This window comes from Staurois parvus, unplaced genomic scaffold (genome assembly GCF_062004578.1).
Source record: "Staurois parvus isolate SC_StPar_1 unplaced genomic scaffold, SC_StPar_1.0 ptg001534l, whole genome shotgun sequence".
NCBI classification, from domain to species: domain Eukaryota; kingdom Metazoa; phylum Chordata; class Amphibia; order Anura; family Ranidae; genus Staurois; species Staurois parvus.
Window position 1 is genome coordinate 218410 of NW_028319330.1, and position 24608 is coordinate 243017.

At 48.4% G+C, this 24608-nt stretch overlaps 1 protein-coding gene across 2 annotated transcripts in view; it reads left to right on the forward strand.

The window, feature by feature from the left end:
* LOC149435337 (leucine-rich repeat-containing protein 36-like) overlaps positions 1-24608 on the forward strand; it is a 46349-nt gene that overhangs the window by 17041 nt on the left and 4700 nt on the right. For both annotated transcript variants that reach the window (XM_089662758.1, XM_089662759.1), the window contains exons 8-13: positions 2237-2665; positions 9085-9374; positions 9494-9653; positions 12158-12270; positions 15104-15227; positions 20760-20874. In XM_089662758.1, coding sequence (XP_089518884.1) covers positions 2237-2665; positions 9085-9374; positions 9494-9653; positions 12158-12270; positions 15104-15227; positions 20760-20874 — 1231 coding nt within the window. The remainder of the gene's footprint in view (positions 1-2236; positions 2666-9084; positions 9375-9493; positions 9654-12157; positions 12271-15103; positions 15228-20759; positions 20875-24608) is intronic.

A 24608-nucleotide genomic window follows, 5' to 3' on the forward strand; every position in this document is an offset into this window, starting at 1 on the left:
ATGTGTCGCAGAAAGCTGCAGGTCGAGGCGGGGGGAATTGGGGTGCTGACTGTCAAAGCCAGGTACCTCCCCCAAAAAAAGTAGCGGGGGGGTGGGGAAGGAGGCATGAACTTTCCCTTTTGTTGAAGCTCTGCTTTAAAGTGATACTAAAGGTAAAAAAAAGAAATTACAAACATGTTATGCTAACCTTCTCTGTGTAATAGTTTCGCACAGAGCAGCTCCGATGCTCCTCTTTTCAGGGCCCTTCGCCTGTGCTCCTGGCTCCCCCCGACTGAGTGCCCTGAAGGTAAGCTGCTTGCTCTGGGGGCACTTGTGTGAGACTATGCTCAGCCCCACCACCGATCCCTCCTCACTGGCTGTGATTGACAGCAGCGGGAGCCAATGGGTCCCGCTGCTGTGTCTCAGCCAATTAGGAGGGAGAGAAACGGGAAAGCGCTAGTTCTCGTGCAAAGTGCTGGACCACAATCAGGCTTAGGTGAGTATTGGGGGGCAGTGGGGGAATCTGCACACTGAAGGTTTTTTTACCTTCCTGCACAGAATGCTTGAAGGTAAAAAGCTTTAAAGTGTTACTAAACCCACAACAGTACAATCAGTCTGTAGATGCAGGAAAGCGAGCTTGTTATACTCACTGTGGAACCGGGGAGCGGATATAGTAAATGCAGGGTCCCGGGAGACCAGATATAGTGATTGCAGGGTACTGGGAGACCGGATATAGTGAATGCAGGGTCCGGGGAGAGCGGATATAGTGAATGCGGGGTCCGGGGAGAGCGTAGATAGTGAATGCGGGGTCCGGGGAGAGCAGATATAGTGAATGCAGGGTCCGGGGAGAGCGGATATAGGGAATGCAGGGTCCGGGGAGAGCGGATATAGTGAATGCGGGGTCCGGGGAGAGCGGATATAGTGAATGCGGGGTCCGGGGAGAGCGGATATAGTGAATGCAGGGTCCGGGGTTTAGAACCACTGTAACCATGTGCCTCTTGTATAAGACATATGGTGTGGAGACACAGGGCACATGCTCAGTTTGGTGTATATTGTTAGAGATCTTTGTTTTTTTGGAAGAGCGGATATAGTGAATGCAAGGTCCAGGGAGACCAGATATAGTGAATGCAGGGTCCGGGGGAGAGCGGATATAGTGAATGCGGGGTCCGGGGAGAGCGGATATAGTGAATGCAGGGTCCAGGGAGACCGGATATAGTGAATGCAGGGTCCGGGGGAGAGCGGATATAGTGAATGCAGGGTCCGGGGAGAGCGGATATAGTGAATGCGGGGTCCGGGGAGACCGGATATAGTGAATGCAGGGGAGAGCGGATATAGTGAATGCGGGGTCCGGGGAGACCAGATATAGTGAATGCAGGGTCCCGGGAGAGCGGATATAGTGAATGCAGGGTCCAGGGAGAGCAGATATATTGAATGCAGGGTCCGGGGAGAGCGGATATAGTGAATGCGGGGTCCGGGGAGAGCGGATCTAGTGAATGCGGGGTCCGGGGAGACCGGATATATTGAAAACAGGGTCCTGGGAGAGCGGATATAGTGAATGCAGGGTCCTGGGAGAGGAGATATAGTGAATGCAGGGTCCGGGGAGAGCGGATATATTGATTGCAGGGTCCTGCTAGAGCGGATATAGTGAATGCGGGGTCCGGGGAGAGCGGATATAGTGAATGCGGGGTCCGGGGAGAGCGGATAGAGTGAATGCGGGGTCCGGGGAGAGCGGATATAGTGAATGCGGGGTCCGGGGAGAGCGGATAGAGTGCATGCAGGGTCCGGGGAGAGCGGATAGAGTGAATGCAGGGTCAGGGGAGAGCGGATATAGTGAATGCGGGGTCCGGGAAGAGCGGATATAGTGAATGCGGGGTCCGGGGAGAGCGGATATAGTGAATGCGGGGTTTGGGGAGACCGGATATAGTGAATGCGGGGTCCGGGGAGAGCGGATATAGTGAATGCGGGGTTTGGGGAGACCGGATATAGTGAATGCAGGGTCCGGGGAGAGCGGATATAGTGAATGCGGGGTCCGGGGTTTAGAACCACTGTAACCATGTGCCTCTTGTATAAGGGAGAAAGCATGTGATGACTGGAAGGAGTCAGCAGAGTAATAGTAAGTACTTAGGAGGATTGGAATCCTGGTTATGGCTGCCAGTTGACCTCATCTAGCAGGAGGCAATGGTCAAGGCTGTTAGGGAGAGAATCCCTCTGAGCTCAGTTTTTTCATATCTCCCCTTTGCTTTGTTTTCCTGTTTAGAGTACAGACCATTGCCATCCCCAACACGCTCGTCTCTCCGTTCCCCGGGCCCCTCTTCTCGTACTAAAGAAGGCCACCGCGTCACTTTTGCTGACTCAACAATTTCAGAGTTTTTTGCAAAGCGAGAGGATATTTCTACACTTACGAAAAGCGAAGAAGATATCAACTCCACCAAAAATCTGGGTTTTAGCTATCCGGACAAATTGGGGATGCCATTTAGCTTCAAGAATTCCTACCTGACATCTACCCCAGTAAGGAAGGATGCTGCAGGCAGCGAGAGGATGAGGACAAGCATCCTAGATGGGAATGAAAGGATTAGGTCTGGTGACATCAATGACTTCGGGCAAAGCTCAGAAACAAGAGACCGGATTAAACCCTCACATAACGGCGAGGAGTCCAGCAGAGAGAGGCTACTGAGACTTAGTTCCGGTATCAGACTATTTATTTATTTCAGATACTTGTATAGCGCCGTCACTTTACATATATATTGTACATTCACATTGGTCCCTAACCCTCAAGGGGTGTACAATCTAAGGTCCCTAACCATCAAGGGGTGTACAATCTAAGGTCCCTAACCCTCAAGGGGTGTACAATCTAAGGTCCCTAACCCTCAAGGGGTGTACAATCTAAGGTCCCTAACCCTCAAGGGGTGTACAATCTAAGGTCCCTAACCCTCAAGGGGTGTACAATCTAAGGTCCCTAACCCTCAAGGGGCGTACAATCTAAGGTCCCTAACTCACATTCATACATACACATACTAGGGCCAATATAGACAGGAGCCAATTAACCTCCCAGCATGTCTTTGGAGTGTAGGAGGAAACCCACGCAGGCACAGGGAGAACATGCAAGCTCCAGGCAGGTGGTGCTGTGGTTGGGATTTGAACCAATGACCCGAGTACTGCCAGGCGGAAGTGCTGACCATTTAGCCACTGTGCTGCCCATTATTTATTTACCCAAAAAATGGATTTCATTTGCTTCTACCCAAAATGGCTCTAATGTATGACGGTGATGGGAAAAATAAATTGTAAGCTCCTTTGCGAGCAGGAAATGATGGCGGTTCAATGCTTTTTGGTGTGCGCACGGTTATATATGGGGCCGTGATCAGATTAAAGGATAACGGCACTTTTAAAACCCTGTACTGTGTCCAGGAATATCACAAAGCTTTGCTAATCTAACCTATTTCCTCTGCCTTCGCTTTCTCTGAGCTTTCAGGACCATCCAACACAACAAACACTTTTCTCCTGCACTAGGAAAGGACTCAGTAGACCCAATATGAATGTTCCAGAATATTCTGGAATATGCACTGCTTGCTGCCCTCAACAGACCTGGGTGGTCCAAATACACTAGATGCAAATGGAGAAACAGAAAAAGAGCGCACCGACCTAGTGCATTATTGTTTAAAATATTTATTGAAGAAACAAAGTACCGTATTTTTCGCTCCGTAAGACGCACCTGACCATAAGACGCACCTAGGTTTTAGAGGCGAAAAACAGGAAAAAAAAATTCTGAACCAATGGACTGCAGACATAGTACAGGAGATGACCAGAGACTGCAGACATAGTACAGGAGATGACCAGAGACTGAGGACACAGTACAGGGGATGACCAGAGACTGCGGATATAGTACAGGAGATGACCAGAGACTGCGGACACAGTACAGGAGATGACCAGAGACTGCGGACACAGTACAGGAGATGACCAGAGACTGCGGACACAGTACAGGAGATGACCAGAGACTGCGGACACAGTACAGGAGATGAGCAGAGACTGCGGACATAGTACAGGATATGGCCAGAGACTGCGGACACAGTACAGGATATGGCCAGAGACTGCGGACACAGTACAGGAGATGACCAGAGACTGCGGACACAGTGCAGGAGATGACCAGAGACTGCGGACACAGTGCAGGAGATGACCAGAGACTGCGGACACAGTACAGGAGATGACCAGAGACTGCGGACACAGTACAGGAGATGACCAGAGACTGCGGAAACAGTACAGGAGATGACCAGAGACTGCCGACACAGTACAGGGGATGACCAGAGACTGCCGACACAGTACAGGATATGGCCAGAGACTGCGGACACGGTACAGGAGATGACCAGAGACTGCGGACACAGTACAGGAGATGACCAGAGACTGCGGACACAGTACAGGAGATGACCAGAGACTGCGGACACAGTACAGGAGATGACCAGAGACTGAGGACACAGTACAGGAGATGACCAGAGACTGCGGACACAGTACAGGAGATGACCAGAGACTAAGGACACAGTACAGGAGATGACCAGAGACTGCGGACATAGTACAGGAGATGACCAGAGACTGCGGACACAGTACAGGGGATGACCAGAGACTGAGGACACAGTACAGGAGATGACCAGAGACTGCGGACATAGTACAGGGGATGACCAGAGACTGCGGACACAGTACAGGAGATGACCAGAGACTGCGGACATAGTACAGGGGATGACCAGAGACTGAGGACACAGTACAGGAGATGACCAGAGACTGCGGACATAGTGCAGGAGATGACCAGAGACTGCGGACACAGTACAGGAGATGACCAGAGACTGCGGAAACAGTACAGGAGATGACCAGAGACTGCCGACACAGTACAGGGGATGACCAGAGACTGCCGACACAGTACAGGATATGGCCAGAGACTGCGGACACAGTACAGGGGATGACCAGAGACTGCCGACACAGTACAGGATATGGCCAGAGACTGCGGACACGGTACAGGAGATGACCAGAGACTGCGGACACAGTACAGGAGATGACCAGAGACTGCGGACACAGTACAGGAGATGACCAGAGACTGCGGACACAGTACAGGAGATGACCAGAGACTGCGGACACAGTACAGGAGATGACCAGAGACTGCGGACACAGTACAGGAGATGACCAGAGACTAAGGACACAGTACAGGAGATGACCAGAGACTGCGGACATAGTACAGGAGATGACCAGAGACTGCGGACACAGTACAGGGGATGACCAGAGACTGAGGACACAGTACAGGAGATGACCAGAGACTGCGGACATAGTACAGGGGATGACCAGAGACTGAGGACACAGTACAGGAGATGACCAGAGACTGCGGACACAGTACAGGAGATGACCAGAGACTAAGGACACAGTACAGGAGATGACCAGAGACTGCGGACATAGTACAGGAGATGACCAGAGACTGCGGACACAGTACAGGGGATGACCAGAGACTGAGGACACAGTACAGGAGATGACCAGAGACTGCGGACATAGTACAGGGGATGACCAGAGACTGAGGACACAGTACAGGAGATGACCAGAGACTGCGGACATAGTGCAGGAGATGACCAGAGACTGCGGACACAGTACAGGAGATGACCAGAGACTGCGGACAGTGCAGGGAATAACCAGACTGCCGACAGTGCAGGGGATGACCAGAGACTGCTGACCTTTGGGGAGGGAGGGGGAGCGGGTACCTGAATTTGACAGGTACCCGCTCCCACTTCCGCGGCGTTGTCCTTCTCTCTTCTTCCCGCGCCGGCTTCTGTGACAGCCGGGTGCCCACTGCGCATGTGCGAGAAGCGCCGCGTTTTGTGAATGGCCCGGCGCCTTCTGGGACCTGTCATGTGTCCCAGAAGACACCGGATCATTCACAAAGCGAAGCACATGCGCAGTGGGCACCCGGCTGTCACAGAAGCCGGCCCGGGAAGACTGTGCAGCGCTGGAGCGCCCTGCAGGAGAGAACAGCTGAGCGGCCGGCCCGGTATTCTGACATGGTGGCGGCAGAAATACCGGACCGGCCGCTTTATATTTGCTCCATAAGACGCACTGACATTTTCCCCCCTTTTTTGGGGGGAAAAAAGTGCGTCTTATGGAGCAAAAAATACGGTAAGTATCATACTCACAATAGACATAAAAACACAGTCATGTCAAACTGAACAAGATGTATGATCCAAACAACATCTGAGTCCATACAATGGAACCCTGGATGACCAACTGTCTAACGCGTTTCGAGGACACAACCTCTTCCTCAGAGCCCTTCCATCGTATGGACTCAGATGTTGTTTGGATCATACTTCTTGTTCAGTTTGACATGACTGTGTTTTTATGTCTATTGTAAGTATGATACTTACTTTGTTTCTTCAATAAATATTTTAAACAATAATGCATTAGGTCGGTGCGCCCTTTTTCTGTTTCTCCATTTGCGTCTTTCAGGACCGTCGTCACAAGTCCAAGCCAGGGTGTAAACACTGATTTGTTTTCAGTCGGCCTGTCAGCAGTCTGCACTGTACATTTGACAGCAGTACATCTCTGACCAGGACTAAAAAAAAAAAAAAGGAAGGGGACCCTCTGGATGTGCATTCTTTCTTCCACTATTGGCTGTCTGGAATCCCTTGGGATAAGGGTGTGGGCGGGGTGTAGACAAAATCAGATACCTGTGCTGGCAGAAATACGGAATATTCCATTTATCTCCTGACAATGACTGTTGCTTGGCTGTCTTTGGCTTCAATTCATTAAAGTAGTTCTAATGTCTAAAGGGTTTTTTTTTACCTTAATGCATTTTCTGTGCTAAGGTAGAAAAACCCCCCACTACCTGTCCTACCCACTCTTGTCCCAAAACACTCACCTGGTGCATGTCATCGCTCCCCTCACTGCTTTCAAAGGAGGCACCGAGGACAGCGGGAGCCATAGGTGAGGAGGGAGTGGAGGTGTGACTTACTGGCGCTCTATGTGTCTATGGATGCAAACAGCCTAGCTTGGAAGCAAGCACATGGGTGCCTCCTTAGAACCTGGTTTGCAAAGGAGGCACCCTGAGCAGGGAGAAGTTGACCGTGCCAGTGAGAGACTGCCAGAAGAGGAGGTAAGGGACAATTCTTTGCAATATCATTGCATAAAGCAGGAGAGCGGATATAGTGAATGCAGGGTCCGGGGAGAGCGGATATAGTGAATGCGGGGTCCGGGGAGAGCGGATATAGTGAATGCGGGGTCCGTGGAGAATGGATATAGTGAATGCGGGGTCCGGGGAGAGCGGATATAGTGAATGCGGGGTCCGGGCAGAGCGGATATAGTGAATGCGAGGTCCGGGGAGAGCGGATATAGTGAATGCGGGGTCCGGGGAGAGCGGATATAGTGAATGCGGGGTCCGGGGAGAGCAGATATAGTGAATGTGGGGTCCGGGGAGAGCGGATATAGTGAATGCGGGGTCCGGGGAGAGAGGATATAGTGAATGCGGGGTCCGGGGAGAGCAGATATAGTGAATGCAGGGTCCGGGGAGAGCAGATATAGTGAATGTGGGGTCCGGGGAGAGCGGATATAGTGAATGCAGTGTCCGGGGAGATCAGATATAGTGAATGCTGGGTCCGGGGATAGCGGATATAGTGAATGCAGGGTCCGGGGAGAGCGGATATAGTGAATGCAGGGTCCGGGGAGAGCGGATATAGTGAATGCAGGGTCCGGAGAGAGCGGATATAGTGAATGCAGGGTCCGGAGAGAGCGGATATAGTGAATGCGGGTCCGGAGAGAGCGGATATAGTGAATGCGGCATCCGGGAGAGCGGATATAGTAAATGCGGGGTCCGGGGAGAGAAGATAAAGTGAATGCAGAGTCTGGGGAGAGCTGATATAGTGAATGCGGGGTCCGGGGAGAGTGGATATAGGGAATGCAGGGTCCGGGGAGCCCAGCTATACTGAATGCAGGGTCCGGGAGAGCGGATATAGTGAATGCAGGGTCCGGGGAGAGCGGATATAGTGAATGCTGGGTCCGGGGAGAGCGGATATAGTGAATGCAGGGTCCGGGGAGAGCGGATATAGTGAATGCAGGGTCCGGGGAGAGCGGATATAGTGAATGCGGGGTCCGGGAGAGAGGATATAGGGAATGCGGGGTCCGGGAGGAGCGGATATAGTGAATGCAGGGTCCGGGGAGAGCAGATACAGTGAAATGCAGGGTCCGGGGAGAGCAGATATAGTGAATGCGGGGTCCCGGGGAGAGTGGATATAGTGAATGCGGGGTCCGGGGAGAGTGGATATAGTGAATGCGGGGTCCGGGGAGAGCCGATATAGTGAATGCAGGGTCCGGGGAGAGCGGATATAGTGAATGCAGGGTCCAGGCAGAGCGGATATAGTGAATGCGGGGTCCGGGAAGAGCGGATATAGTGAATGCGGGGTCCGAGGAGACCGGATATAGTGAATGCGGGGTCTGGGGGAGAGCGGATATAGTGAATGCGGGGTCCGGGGAGAGCGGATATAGTGAATGTGAGGTCTGGGGAGAGCGGATATAGTGAATGCGGGGTCCAGGGAGACCGGATATCGTGAATGCGGGGTCCGGGGAGAGCGGATATAGTGAATGTGGGGTCTGGGGAGAGCGGATATAGTGAATGCGGGGTTCGGGGAGAGCGGATATAGTAGATGCAGGGGGTTTAGTAACACTTTAAAAAAAACAACTGCTGCAAAAGTGACTGCAGAGCTCAATCTTAGTCCCGTGAAGACTATCAGTCTTCACAGACAATCCATCTTCTGCCATCTGTGTTCCATTGGGGGGGATGTCCCTTCACTTCCTGCCCATTGCCAAAACAGGAAGTGAGAGTATATCCCTACAAATGAAGAAATCCATTGGTTATCACCAGAATTAGTGTCCCCAATGGAATTTTTCCCACCCAATATTTGGGATGTGTAAACAGGAAAAATACAGGGTGGATGGGACATAGACAGCAAAAAAACCAACAGGGGTTTTAGTCCCTCTCCATTATCCAAAACTATAGAAAAAAGTTTTGCTGTTGGTTATATTTTTTTTAAAAAAAGTAGTTTTGGCAATGTTTCAGGTACAGTTGATAATTGTGCATTTGCTGTATTTTTCTAGATCTTTATATTGCAACACATCTGGCTGATCCTCCCACGTCTTCCAGTTCTCTCTCTGCTCTTAGAAAAGGCTTCAGCGACATCTCAAAGACCTACACGTTGCCTTCTAAACCCTCCTTAACAAACACTCGCTTAACTGCAAAAACTGCTGAATTTTCTAGAGATTACAAAAGCGCATGGAATCCAGAGAAATCATCCACTTTAAATTTGACTCAAACGGGGTTGAAAAGGTCCAGCAGCCTGAACTCTCTGTTATCGCCCAAACCCTCCGATCTCTATTCAGACCGGCATGTGAGTCTAGAACCGCACTGTGTGATTTCCTTCATATAGGAGAACTCTTAAAGCATAACATTGGTTGGCAGAAATGTGCAACACCATAGTCATACAGCAATACTGTTTGTTGTTTTCAGGGAGAGGATTTGCTGAGTGGGAGTGAGCTGAAGAAAAGAGAGAGCTCGCCCAGTAGGAGTGAGACTTCTTCCATCTCAGATGTTCTCCAGCAACTTATGGATTTGGTGGACCGGTACTGGAATGGCTCGGGGTCTCTCCTTCACAATCAGAGATTTCTGGGTGAGCATCTATAACTACCGTATTTTTGGTTCCATAAGACGCACCTAGGTTTTAGAGGAGGAAAACAAGAAAAAAAATATTCTGAACCAATGGACTGCAGACATAGTACAGGAGATGAGCAGAGACTGCGGACACAGTACAGGAGATGAGCAGAGACTGCGGACAGTAACAGGGGATGACCAGAGACTGCGGACACAGTACAGGAGATGACCAGAGACTGCGGACAGTACAGGAGGTGACCAGAGACTGCGGACGCAGTACAGGGGATGAGCAGACTGCGGACATAGTACAGGAGATGAGCAGAGACTGCAGACAGTACAGGAGGTGACCAGAGACTGCGGACATAGTACAGGAGATGACCAGAGACTGCGGACACAGTACAGGAGATGACCAGAGACTGCGGACATAGTACAGGAGATGACCAGAGACTGTGGACATAGTACAAGAGATGACCAGAGACTGCGGACATAGTACAAGAGATGACCAGAGACTGCGGACATAGTACAAGAGATAACCAGAGACTGCGGACACAGTACAGGAGATGACCAGAGACTGCGGACACAGTACAGGAGATGACCAGAGACTGCGGACACAGTACAGGAGATGACCAGAGACTGCGGACACAGTACAGGAGATGACCAGAGACTGCGGACGTAGTACAGGAGATGTCCAGAGACTGCGGACACAGTACAGGAGATGACCAGAGACTGCAGACATACTACAGGAGATGACCAGAGACTGTGGACCTTTGGGGAGCGGAGGGGGGGGAGCGGGTTCCCGAATTTGACAGGTACTCGCTCCCATTTCTGCGGAGTTGTCCTTTCCCCTCCCTCCTCGTAGTCTTCTGGGACACGTGACAGGTCCCAGAAGACTACGGGGCCATTCACAAAGCGCAGCGCTTCTCTCGCATGCGCAGTGGGCACCGGTCGTGAAGCTGCAAGCTGTCACAAATGGGTGCCCACACTAAAGCTGCTGGTGCTGGGGAGAGAAAGTGAGGACACCGCTGGACCGAGGAACAGGTAGGACTGCTGGAGGTGTGCAGGTTATGCTGCACAGAAGAGCCGAGCGGCCGGCCCGGTATTCCAGCGCGGCGGCAGCGGCGTTGGGGGGGAATACCGGGCCAGCAACTCCATATTTACTCCATAAGACACACAGACATTTCCCCCCATTTTTTGGTGGAAAAAAAGTGCGTCTTATGGAGCGAAAAATACGGTATTTACAAGCATTTAAAGAAGGATGCATGCGGAAGGCTCCAGAAGAAGCAAGAAAACTCTGTTCTGGTCATTGGTTCTTAGAAAACTACTGGAACGCACACTGCAGTGTCCATATGTACCCAAATATATACAGTTGTGCTACAAAGTTTGCATCCCCTGGCAAGGGCGGACTGACCATTTGGAAACGCGGGCACTGCCCGAGGGCCCGGGGTCAGTAGGTGGCCCCATGAGATGCCCCTGGTACCTTTTTCATAGGCTTTTTTGAGTTTGGGCAAGGACACAGGGGCCCCATGATCCCCTATTGCCCGGGGGCCCCATGAGTTGTCAGTCCGCCTCTGTCCCCTGGCAGAAATTGTGAATTTTTGTTTTTTTAAATAATTTTTATTAAAATGTTTTGAATTTTACAAAAATCCAAAAAGAAAAACCCACGAAACATAAAGCAGAGCATGATGTCCATTAGCAAGCATACATTTGTGCAGTACCAGTACATAAAGCGTCTAGCACTGTATTCAGAAATTATGACATTTTGGCATTGATATTGAAAAGATAACGGATCATGACAAAAAACTTTTATTTCCGAAAAGGGATCATATGAAGCCATTTATTATCACATCGTTGTTTGGCTCCTTTCTAAATCATAAAGATAACAGAAATCACCCAAATGGCCCGGATCAGAAGTTTCCCTCCCTTGGAAGGTTGGGCCTTGGTACAGACACACAAGGGGACACACACGGGTTACAATGACAATTAAACGTTCATTCCCCACATCTGTGGCTTTTTAAATTGCAATTAGTGTCTGTGTATAAATAGTCAATGAGTTTGTTAACTCTCCTGTGGATACACTGAGGGGAAAGGGGAGTCTCAGAGCCCGGAGTTGGGCTTTAATTTTTTTTTCTAAGTCTCTTTAAAAGCAATGAGCTTTTGAGCTGGTCTGACTGCCGTACAGTGCTGAGATTTCTTTATCAGTCACTCCGCTCCGCAGCACCTCATTATTTGTCTTTATGGTGATGCTCGCAGCAGAGTGGCTTCAGGAAAATACAGGTACTCTTCAGTCAAACATGCCGGGATGATGACGAGAAGTGCTTAAAAAACAATCACTTCCTTTGCTTTAGGCCAGGGGGGGCAACTGTTGGTGAACTACAAGTCCCATCATGCCTCTGCCTTTTGTAGTCATGCTTGTCACTATCAGTTTTGCAATGCCTCATGGGACTTGTAGTTCTAGAACAGCTGGAGGGCCCCAGTTGCCCACCCCTGCTTTAGGCTAACCTGCTGTTTTTTTTTCCATGCCAGTTCCGGCTCGAGAGCTGCTTACCAAGCTGATGACCTCAGACTCGGCCCCAACGGGCGATCAGCTGCGAGGTTCCAGGAACAGCCACGGACTGCTGGAGGATGCTGACAGTATGGTATGCTATCTGTGTTGCTCGCAGTGTTTACAAAGCACCAGTGTTCAAAAGTCAACTCCAGGGAAGACAAAATACAAGCAGATTATTTATTTCAGATACTTATATAGCGCTGTCAATGTACGCAGCGCTTTACATATATATTGTACATTCACATCAGTCCCTAACCCTCAAGGAGAGTACAATCTAAGGTCCCTAACCCTCAAGGGGGCGTACAATCTAAGGTCCCTAACCCTCAAGGGGGCGTACAATCTAAGGTCCCTAACCCTCAAGGGGCGTACAATCTAAGGTCCCTAACCCTCAAGGGGTGTACAATCTAAGGTCCCTAACCCTCAAGGGGTGTACAATCTAGGGTCCTAACCCTCAAGGGGTGTACAATCTAAGGTCCCTAACCCTCAAGGGGTGTACAATCTAAGGTCCCTAACCCTCAAGGGGTTGTACAATCTAAGGTCCCTAACCCTCAAGGGGGCGTACAATCTAAGGTCCCTAACTCACATTCATACATACACATACGAAAGAGGAGATTGGGACCTTTCCGTGAGTACTGGACATGTGTGCTGGGAGCGTGCAGGGCGCGCACTCTCAGCATGTATGGTTTTTTTTTTAATAGAACGCAAATGTGCAGCTGCTCGGCATCTAGGCCCAGACACCGGGAGGCCACACATTTGCATTCAACGGCGCCAAGAGGTTAAGTACTGTTGTTGGACAGGGGGATTGGATATAGCAGGTCTTGGTCCTGAGGTAAGGCCCCTAATTACAAAGTTAAAGCTGAAGTTTAATCTGGGGCAGAACCAGTGGCTAAGTGGTTAACACTTCTGCCTGGCATTACTCGGGTCATTGGTTCAAATCCCAACCACGGCACAACCTGCTTGGAGTTTGCATGTTCTCCCTGTGTCTGTGTGAGTTTCCTCCGGGTACTCCAGTTTCCTCCCACACTTCAAAGACATGCTGGTAAGTTAATTGGCTCCTGTCTAAATTGTCCCTAGTATGTGTATGTATGAATGTGAGTTAGGGACCTTAGATTGTACGCCCCTTGAGGGTTAGGGACCTTAGATTGTACACCCCTTGAGGGTTAGGGACCTTAGATTGTACGCCCCCTGAGGGTTAGGGACCTTAGATTGTACGCCCCTTGAGGGTTAGAGACCTTAGATTGTACGCCCCTTGAGGGTTAGGGACCTTAGATTGTACACCCCTTGAGGGTTAGGGACCTTAGATTGTACGCCCCCTGAGGGTTAGGGACCTTAGATTGTACGCCCCTTGAGGGTTAGGGACCTTAGATTGTACACCCCTTGAGGGTTAGGGACCTTAGATTGTACGACCCTTGAGGGTTAGGGACCTTAGATTGTACACCCCTTGAGGGTTAGGGACCTTAGATTGTACGCCCCTTGAGGGTTAGGGACCTTAGATTGTACGCCCCTTGAGGGTTAGGGACCTTAGATTGTACGCCCCTTGAGGGTTAGGGACTGATGTGAATGTACAAAATATATGTAAAGCGCTGCATAAATTGACAGCAATATATAAGTACCTGAAATAAAATGAATACATTTTTATACCTGTACACGCAGCCTATAGTAGAGTCAGTGTTCACCTTCTGGTGAATTTTCTGTTAGTTCAAATTTATGGCATGGCACTGCGCAAAGGTTAATGAACTGACACTTCCTGTGAAGAAACTACATATCCCGCAATCCCTGGGGTTTCTCAGCCTAGCACTGCTTGCAGGTGCCATAACTAGATCTGACACAGCCACAAACAGGCAGAGCATAAAAGAGGTAGTAAACCGCCGGAAAAAAACAAAACAAAGATAACGGGCCCCCTGCAGGATTAGGTCATAATTATTATTATACAGGATTTATATAGCACCAACAGTTTGCGCCAGCGCTGTACAAAATGGAGGCAGACATAACAGTTACAATACAATTTGGTACAAGAGGAAACCGAGGGCTCTGCTTGTTAGAGGTTACAAATCTAGCATGGCATACTAGTACATTATGACAGACTTACCTGTACACGGAGCCCTCCAGCGCCACGGTGTCACAGCTTCCCAGCGCCGCTATCTTTACCCGGTATTCCTTTCGGGTTTACAGGCTCCAACAGTATAAATGGCTGGAGCCGCGATAACGTCACTCACGCATGCATGCAGGAGCCCTACGCCGCGGCACAGAGCTCTGAAGGTCGGGCACGCTGTGCCATCCCTTCAGAGCGCATTCGCCAGTGACATCAACGGCTGCATCCAAAGAACAGAGGTATACCACTCAGACAAACAATCCAGATCAATCCACAACAGATGCAAGCTCTGGCTCACCACCACACACGATGCAATAGGAAGAAGGGTCAGTCGCACCCCGGATGATTGTTGAATATATTGTGTGTTTATTGATCCATAGGACACACAAAACACCAGGACATGAATACAGGACCTGCTAACGCGTTTCACACAATCACGTGCTTAATCATAACCATGCTCTGTGAATATCTCCTAAGCTGTGCAAGTTTTGGAGATATTAATTGTACCTACAGATACGCCATACTATAGGCTTAAATAGCAAGGCATTGATTGGATGCTGCGTGACCTTGAACAAGGCATTCCTGCCCCTTTAGCGAATAGGGACAAGCTAGGTGAATGAATACATGGACATAGGGGAATTGATCATCCCTGGCAAACTGCAGCTACATGTGAGCCCATCATTACAAGGTAAGGCAAACAAAATACACAGGGAATATAACTACACTAATACCAACATAAACATTTGAAAGTGTACAGTGCTGTTAAATGGCTAATAGGTTTGACAGATGTTCATTTTGAACAGCAAGTATACTGTGTTTTCTACTCTTTCAGGAATCTGTAAAACTGAGGCTGGTAAAAGTTATGGAAGAAAATCATTTTCTACGAAGCAAAGTCCATAAACTAGAGAGCCAAGTGGCCCGAAAGGAAACGGGAGGGATTTTGCCACTATTACAAGGTAGGTCGAAAGGCTCCAATAACCCTTCAATTAAACTGACCACATTAAAGTGGGCCTAGCATTACAATTACTACCTCATGTTAATTAATAGGGCACCAAATCACATTATTATAGAGGAGACAAGTGACTTTTTCCTGCCATATTATTATTATTATTATTATACAGTATTTATAAAGCGCCAATAGTTCGCTCAGCGCTGTACATTACAGAGGGGGACAGAACATGTGACAGAACAACAACAATACAATGCAAAACATGAGGAGATCGAGGGCCCTGTACCTTGGAGCTTACAATCTAGGAGGGAGGGGATGGTGGCACAGGAGGAGATAGCTGTGGGGGATGGAGTGGTAGGAAGAGTGGAGGAGGTCGGCAAGTTAGCAGGGGGCGGGGTAGGCTTCCCTGAAGAGATGGGTTTTCAGGGTGCGCCTAAAGGAGAGGAGAGTAGGTGATAATCTGATGGGTTGGGGCAGGGAGTTCCAGAGGATGGGTGACACCTTGGAGAAGTCCTGGAGGCGGGCATGGGAGGAGGAGACCAGGGAACTAGAGAGAAGGAGGTCTTGTGAGGAGCGGAGTGTGCGTGTTGGGCGGTACTTGGATATTAGGTCAGTGATGTAGTTCGGGGCAGTATGGTGGACGGCTTTGTACGTCAGTGTTAGGATTTTGAATTTGATCCGTTGCGCAATTGGAAGCCAGTGGAGGGATTGGCAGAGGGGGGTGGCGGAAACGGAGCGGTTGGAAAGGTGAATGAGTCTGGCAGCCATATTCAGGATGGACTGAAGCGGGGATAGCCAGCGGCGAGGCAGGCCAGTGAGGAGGGAGTTGCAGTAGTCGAGTCGTGATATGATGAGGGAGTGGATGAGCTGTTTAGTGGTTTCTGGGGTTAGGAACGTGCGGATTTTGGCGATGTTGCGGAGGTGGAGTCTGCACGAGTTTGTTAAAGAGTGGACTTGGGGCTGGAAGGATAGGTTGGAGTCCAAAATGACACCAAGTACTCTGGCCTGCGGGGCGGGTTTGATGGTGGCGTTGTTGGACATGATGGAGAAGTCAGTGGGGGGTGGTGTCCGGGCAGGAGGGAAGACAAGAAACTCGGTTTTGGAGAGGTTCAGTTTAAGGAAGTGGAGCGACATCCAGTCTGATATGTCGCTCAACAGGTGTGTGATTCGGGCGGAGACCGAGGGGGTGAGGTGGGGGGTTGAGAGATAGATTTGTGTGTCGTCGGCATAGAGGTGGTAGTTGAAGCCGTGAGAGTGTATGAGTTGGCCAAGGGAGGAGGTGTAGATGGAGAAGAGAAGGGGCCCAAGGACAGAGCCTTGAGGGACCCCAACAGAGAGGGGGAGTGAGAGGGAGGTGGTGGCATTATAGGTAACGCTGAAAGAGCGTTGTGACAGGTAGGATGAGAGCCAGGAGAGAGCAGAATCTCTGAGGCCGAGGGAGTGTAGTTTTTTGAGGAGGAGGGGGTGGTCGACTGTGTCAAAGGCCGCAGAGAGGTCAAGGAGTAGGAGCACTGAATAGTGGCCATTAGCTTTGGCGGTTAGCAGGTCGTTGGAGAGTTTGAGTAAGGCAGTTTCGGTGGAGTGTAGGGGACGGAAGCCGGACTGTAGGGGATCGAGGAGGTTGTTGTCGTTGAGGTGAGAGCATAGGCGGGCGTAGACTAGGCGCTCGAGGAGTTTAGAAGTAAATGGGAGCAGGGAGATGGGTCTGAGGTTGTTCGGGTCATTGGGGTCCAGGGAGGGCTTTTTAAGTATGGGGATGATGTGTGCATGTTTCAGAGGGGAAGGGAAAGTGCCGGAGGAGAGGGAGAGATTGAAGATGTGGGTGAGGGAGCGTAGGATGGAGGGGGAGGGAGGTCGTAGGAGTTGTGAGGGGATAGGGTCGAGGGGGCAGGTGGTGAGTCGGGCATCAGAGAGGATCTTGGAGACTTCTTCGATGGTAGTAAGGTCAAAGGTGCGGAGTGTTGGGGGAGCTTCAGTATGAGGAATGTAGGGTGGGGTGGGAGAGGAGGTCAGAGCAGTGGTGGGGCCGTGGGAGAGGGGTGAAGAGGGGGTAGCTGAGTGAGGGGGAAGGGGGTTGGAGAAGTTTGAGCAGCGACGAAGTCCCTGCGGGTTATGTCAAGGGGGAGGGGGAGGGGGGGATGAGGGGGTAGCTGTGTGAGAGGGGACGGGTTGAGAAGGCGTGTGAGTTGCTGCAATGTCCTTGCGAATTGTGTTAATATAAAAACGTGCTGACGTTAGCCTAGGTCACATGGCTTCTGCTTACTAATCTCTACAACAGTAACTATATTTTTTTAATTAGCACTGAGTCAGAGAATTAAAAGGCTGCTGTCTTGTATAATTGCAAGCTACAGCCAGTCTTTTAAAACATTATAAAGATTAATTACATTAAAGTGGTAATAAAGCATAAACATTTCTTACCTCAATTCATTTCGGCATTAAGGGAAAAATATTGTTTAGGCATCAGTATCCTCCCTCACTCCCCCTCACCTTTTACTTACCTGATCCCTCATTTGATCCCAGCACTGTGCACGTCTTTAGCTCTTCTGTCCCCTCACTCCCTGGTCTCACAGGCTTTGCTGAGACAGCGGGACACAGAGAGTCGGCTCGGCCCCGCCTCCTCTCTCTCTCTTTCCTCACTGGCTGTGATTAACAGCAGCAGGAGCCAATGGCCAATGGCTCCTGCCTCTCTGTGCAATGAGGAGAGAGAGAGCTGCTGCTGTTTCTGTTGAACGGCTTCCTCCCACACTCCAAAGACATGCTGATCGGTTAATTGGATCCTGTCTAAATTGGCTCTAGTATGTGTCTGTATGAATGTGAGTTAGGGACCTTAGATTGTACGCCCCTTGAGGGTTAGGGACCTTAGATTGTACACCCCTTGAAGGTTAGGGACCTTAGATTGTACACCCCTTGAGGGATAGGGACTGATGTGAATGTACAATATATATGTAAAGTGCTGCGTAAATTGATGGCGCTATATAAGTACCTAAAATAAATAAATAGTCATACTATGCAACTGTTTGTGTTTTCTTTAGCAGGGCAGGGAAGGCACATTGCAGACAAATCAAGTTCCAGACTATCAGTGTATTTAAATGGTTGCAACATGTCTGATTGCCTCTCCTTTAACAAGCCATGCCCAGTTTGGTGTTGCACAGAGGCATTACATAGGCCACATTAGGAGACTGGGGGGGGGGGGGAATCTGGTGCAGCTGTGCATGGTAGCCAATCAGCTTGTAAGGCTGGCCATACATTATCCACTTTTCTGTCCAATTTCTGCCCAATTTCCTTTAGATTTACCTTCAGCTACAGTTGTGTCCAAAATTATTCAACCCCCACTGAAATTGAGTGTTTTGGCCAGTTTGACATTGCTTTTGATCATTCAGTCATCTTGCTTACATTTACATTAAAGAGGCACTTGTAGGTCAGACAAATATAACATAACAGTTATAATGAAATAACCACAAATGTCTTTTCTGTGCTCACAGCATTATCAGTTTTATTCAACCCCCAAGTGACATTCAATCTTAGTACTTAGTACAGCATCCTTTTACAGTTATAACAGCTTTTAAACGTGAAGCATAGCTTGACACAAGTGTCTTGCAGCGATCTACGGGTATCTTCGCCCATTCTTCATGGGCAAAGGCCTCCAGTTCAGTCACATTCTTAGGCTTGCGCACTGCAACTGCTTTCTTTAAGTCCCACCAGAGGTTCTCAATCGGATTTAAGTCTGGTGACTGCGATGGCCACTCCAAAATGTTCCAGCCTTTCCTCTGCAACCATGCTCTAGTGGACTTGGAGGTATGCTTGGGATCATTGTCCTGTTGAAAGGTCCAACGTCTCCCAAGCCTCAGGTGTGTGACGGACTGCATCACGTTTCCATCCAATATCTCCTGGTACTGAAGAGAATTCATGGTACCTTGCACACGCTGAAGCTTCCCTGTACCTGCAGAAGCAAAACAGCCCCAAAGCATGATTGACCCTCCACCATGCTTCACAGTAGGCAAGGTGTTCTTTTCATCATAGGCCTTGTTCTTCCTCCTCCAAACATAGCGTTGATCCATGGGCCCAAACAGTTCTAATTTTGTTTCATCAGTCCACAGAACACTATCCCACAACTTTTGTGGTTTGTCCACATGGCTTTTGGCATACTGCAGTCGACTCTTCTTATTCTTTGGAGACAGCAAGGGGGTACGCCTGGGAGTTCTGGCACGGAGGCCTTCATTACGCAGTGTGCGTCTTATTGTCTGGGCTGAAACTTCTGTACCCACATCTGACAAATCTTTTCTCAGTTCCTCAGCAGTCACACGGGGACTTCTCTCCACTCTACGCTTCAGGTAGCGCACAGCAGTCGAAGTCAGCATCTTCTTTCTGCCACGACCAGGTAGCGTTTCAACAGTGCCCTTTGCCTTGAATTTGCGAATGATGCTTCCTAAGGTGTCTCTTGGTATGTTTAACATCTTTGCAATCTTCTTATAGCCATTGCCCTTCCTGTGAAGAGAAATCACCTCTTCTCTTGTCTTCCTGGACCATTCTCTTGCCTTCACCATGTTTGTAACCACACCAGTAAATGTCTAGAAGGAGCTGAGTATCACAGTCATTTTAAAGCTGCCTAATTGGTGCTTATTATGCTTGATTGCTGCTCGGTGACATCCACAGGTGTTTTCAATACCTGATGGAAAGCACCTGTATGAACCTCTGTTCTTCAGAGTGGTAGTCTTTAAGGGGTTGAATAATTGTGGCAATGAAGAAACCACATAAGAACCATTTACTACTGTATTACATAAACAATTGATGTCATTTTAGTTGCATTTGGGTAGTTACAACGTCCTTGTAGGATTTGATTCTGAATACAATTCCAAATGTACACTATAGTCCCTAAACCCCTTTACAGCATTGGGGGTTGAATAATTTTGGACACAACTGTATGTAGCACAAGGGCCTGCCTAATTGGATACAATTGAAAGTGTTGTTTAGGTTTGATCTCATATCATATGTTAAAGCAAAATTCTCAAGAAAATTGTATAATGTATGGCCAGCCTTACTTTAACTTGTCCTATTATTATTATTATTATTATACAGTATTTATAAAGCGCCAATAGTTCGCTCAGCGCTGTACATTACAAAGGGGGACAGAACATGTGACAGAACAATACCAATACAATGCAAAACATGAGGGGATCGAGGGCCCTGCTCTTTCGAGCTTACAATCTAGGAATTAGGCTTTGACAATAAAATCTGGAAGCTGATTGGTTTCTGTGCACAGTTGCACCAGATTTTGCATGCCCCTGTTTTAGTAAATAACCCCCACTGTGCTTATGCCCTGTAAAACAACGATCCCAGGGTAATAGAAACACCTGTGCTGAAGCATAGAATGTCATGGCTGAAAAGCACAGACAACTGGAAAGTATTATGTACAGTATATAATACATGTGGTCTGGTTTACAGAAGACCATAGCCCATGCATTCATCGGAAGGGGGGTATGCCAGCTAGCAAGGTACAGTGGGGTTTGTAGTAAGCGATCACCATTTTCCTATATTGCAGATGATCTGCGGCAGAAATACGAGCATTTAAGCCTCCAAGTGGAGTCATTACAGCAACAACTGAGCAAGACCAATAAACTGCAGGAGACTGTGAATCTCCTACACAACAGTCAAAGGTAATTGCCATTTTCATGTAAAGCAGTATTAGATAGCCCTGTAAAGCAGGGGTAGGCAACCTGCGGCTCTCTAGCTGTTGTGGAACTACATTTCCCATGAGTCATTGCAAAGATTACAAAACTGACAGTTACAGCTATGACTTGCAGAGGCATGATGGAACTTGTAGTCCTGCGGCTGTCAGGTTGCCTACCCCTGCTGTAAAGGAATAATGGCACAGGGGGCACCACCATCTAAGTGTAGACTTTAACCATGAGCAAATAAAGAAGTAATATGCACTCACATGCTGTAAATGATAAAAGGCGCAGCAAACAGTCCTCCGGGGGTCTGCAGAGTTCACCAGGAAAATGGAAAGGTGTTGCAGAGTGGCGCCTGGAACAAATCCTGCAACAGGTAAAGATGTGGCAAAACAAGCAATGCATACATAAAGAAACCAATAAAACTCTTTTCTATGAGTGGATCCCGAGTATAGGATCTGTAGAAATGAGAAACAAGAAGAGTTTTTGAAAACGGGGTTTGAAATAGGCCAGGAAGCACCTCCGCTTCCTCTCGGGAAAGATACGGTCCATTTAACATGATTTCCTATGGATCTAGTTAGTGAAAATGAAAATTCTGGTGCCGAAACCAAAAATTCAAAATGCACTTGGCCAAAAACCGAAACTGAAATGTGTTGTTTTTAAAAATGAATATATATTTTTTTTGGAAAAAAAATACACTTTGATTAAAAAAGCAATATATGCACCAATTTTTTTGTACAATATAAAAGAGGATGTTACAGCGAGTAAAAAGATACTCAACATGTCACGCTTTAAAATTGCACACACTCGTGGAATGGCGTGAAACTGCAGTACATAAAAATCTTCATGGGTGACGCTTTAAACATTTCTGCAGGTTATCGGTGTAAAGTTACAGAGGAGGTCTAGTGTGAGAATTATTGCTCTTGCTCTCACGTTTGTGGCGATACCTCACGTGTGTGTTTTAAACACCATTTACATATGTGGGTATGGCCTACTTATGCGTTCACCACTACGTGCGAGCACGGGGGGCACTTTAAACTTTTATAAAAAAAGTATTTAATGTTTTTGGAGTTTTTTTTGCACTGTTCCTTTCAAAAAATGTTAATCACTTTTATTCTAATCACAAGAAATGCATGCATCCCTTATGATAGAAATAATTAGTGACAGGTCCTCTTTATGGAGAGATATGGGGTTAATGAGAAATTATTAGTGACAGGTCCTCTTTTTATGGAGAGATATGGGTTCAATGAGACATAATTAGTGACAGGTCCTCTTTATGGAGAGATATGGGGGGTCAATAAGACATAATTAGTGACGGGTCCTCTTTATGGAGAGTTATGGGGTCAATTATTATTATTATTATTATACAGTATTTATAAAGCGCCAATAGTTCGCTCAGCGCTGCACAGTACAAAGGGGGACAGAACATGTGACAGAACAATACCAATACAATGCGATACACGAGGGTTTCGAGGGCCCTGCTCTTTCGAGCTTACAATCTAGGAGGGAGGGGACGGTGGCACAGGAGGAGATAGCTGTGGGGGATGGAGTGGTAGGAAGAGTGGAGGAGGTCGGCAAGTTAGCAGGGAGTGGGGTAGGCTTTCCTGAAGAGATGGGTTTTCAGGGTGCGCCTAAAGGAGAGGAGAGTAGGTGATAATCTGATTGGTTGGGGCAGGGAGTTCCAGAGGATGGGTGACACCCTGGAGAAGTCCTGGAGGCGGGCATGGGAGGAGGAGACCAGGGAACTAGAGAGAAGGAGGTCTTGTGAGGAGCGGAGTGTGCGTGTTGGGTGGTACTTGGATATTAGGTCAGTGATGTAGTTCGGGGCAGTATGGCGGACATCTTTGTACGTCAGTGTTAGGATTTTGAATTTGATCCGTTGCGCAATCGGAAGCCAGTGGAGGGATTGGCAGAGGGGGGTGGCGGAGATGGAGCGGTTGGAAAGGTGAATGAGTCTGGCAGCCATGTTCAGGATCGACTGAAGCGGGGATAGCCTGTGGTGAGGCAGGCCAGTGAGGAGGGAGTTGCAGTAGTCGAGTCGTGATATGATGAGGGAGTGGATGAGCTGTTTAGTGGTTTCTGGGGTTAGGAACGTGCGGATTTTGGCGATGTTCTGGAGGTGGAGTCTGCATGAGTTTGTTAAAGATCGGACTTGGGGCTGAAAGGATAGGTTGGAGTCCAGAATGACACCAAGTACTCTGGCCTGCGGGGTGGGTTTGATGGTGGCGTTGTTGGATGTGATAGAGAAGTCAACGGAGGTGGTGTCTGGGCTGGGGGGAAGACAAGAAACTCGGTTTTGGAGAGGTTCAGTTTAAGGAAGTGGAGCGATATCCAGTCTGATATGTCGCTCAGTAGGTGTGTGATTCGGGCATTATTAGTGACAGGTCCTCTTTATGGAGAGATAAGGGGTCAATAAGACATAATTAGTGACAGGTCCTCTTTATCGAGAGATATGGGGTTAATAAGACCCCACATCTCTCCTCTGCAATGTAAAGCATTGGATCGAAAAAAAAAATGGCCGGAACAGGAAGTGACATCACTCCGGTCCTCCAAGGGCATAGAGATGTGTGGCGCTCTATGCCCAGCACCGGGATTGATGGTATCTCAGGTAAGGCTGAACTACTGAGTGATGGCGGGCGAGCTGCGGTGGCGAGGGGCAGAGTTTTTTCGGCAACTCTATCGGTGCATTTTTTCATTTCGGCCTAAGGCGGTGTTTTCGACTGACACGTTTCGGCCACCAAAATTTTGGTGCATCCCTAGATCTAGTTAATTACCACTGACTCTATCCCTAACATTTAACCCTAACATGCGACTTTGGTCACATAAAGGTTCCTGCACGACTTTGATGCTACTTGAGTGCCGGAGAGTATAAAGTCGCACTACATGAACAGAACTGGCATATTTTTCTATTAGTGAAAAAAAAAAAAAATGCAAAACGCATGCTCAAAAATGCAAAATGCGCCATACCCTGCATAGGTGTGAACCTAGCCTAAAGCCCAACTCCTGGCTCTTTATAGTTCTATTTTATTAAGTGTTGTTGCATGGCGACCACTTCCTGTTATCTCACATATATATTCTTATTATAGCCAAATTTACCCCCCTAACTCCTCCCACAGTTTTTACACTACATAGACAGTAATATACCAAAATGTGCGGATTGTTCCCGATTGGTGTGCTATTACTTTGTGGAACGTTTCGGCCAATGGTTCACGAAATATCGGCGTTTTTGTGGTGAAATTGGTCCCTTAGGAATGAATGGTGGAATGTTCAAAACTAGAGTGGGAGCTGACAAAAGCTAGAGTGTGAGCTGAAAAATGAGGACATGATTTGTAAACTGCCATCACTCCCTCATTTTCAAGCCCACCTACACAAATCTTATATCAAAATGTTCAGCTATCCCTGCTGCCACTAAAAATGTCCACGGCTAAGCCATAGTCCTGATAGTTTTCACGATATGACCATTTGTTTGCAACTCACACCGCCCATTGACATTCGTTGAAACTCCACTCTAGCCACCTCAAATTTGAAGGGCAATTTCTAAACTGCGACTGTGCCTTCATTTTTAATATTTCAGAGACATACTATGCATCAAAATGTAGGTCTGGGTCTTGTGATTCTCACAATATAAAGCTCTTTGGTGTAGGATTTATAGTTTTTAAAACTATGACCATTTGAATACGCCAGTGAAGTGAGCAATTTGGAGCAGTTTGTTTTTAACC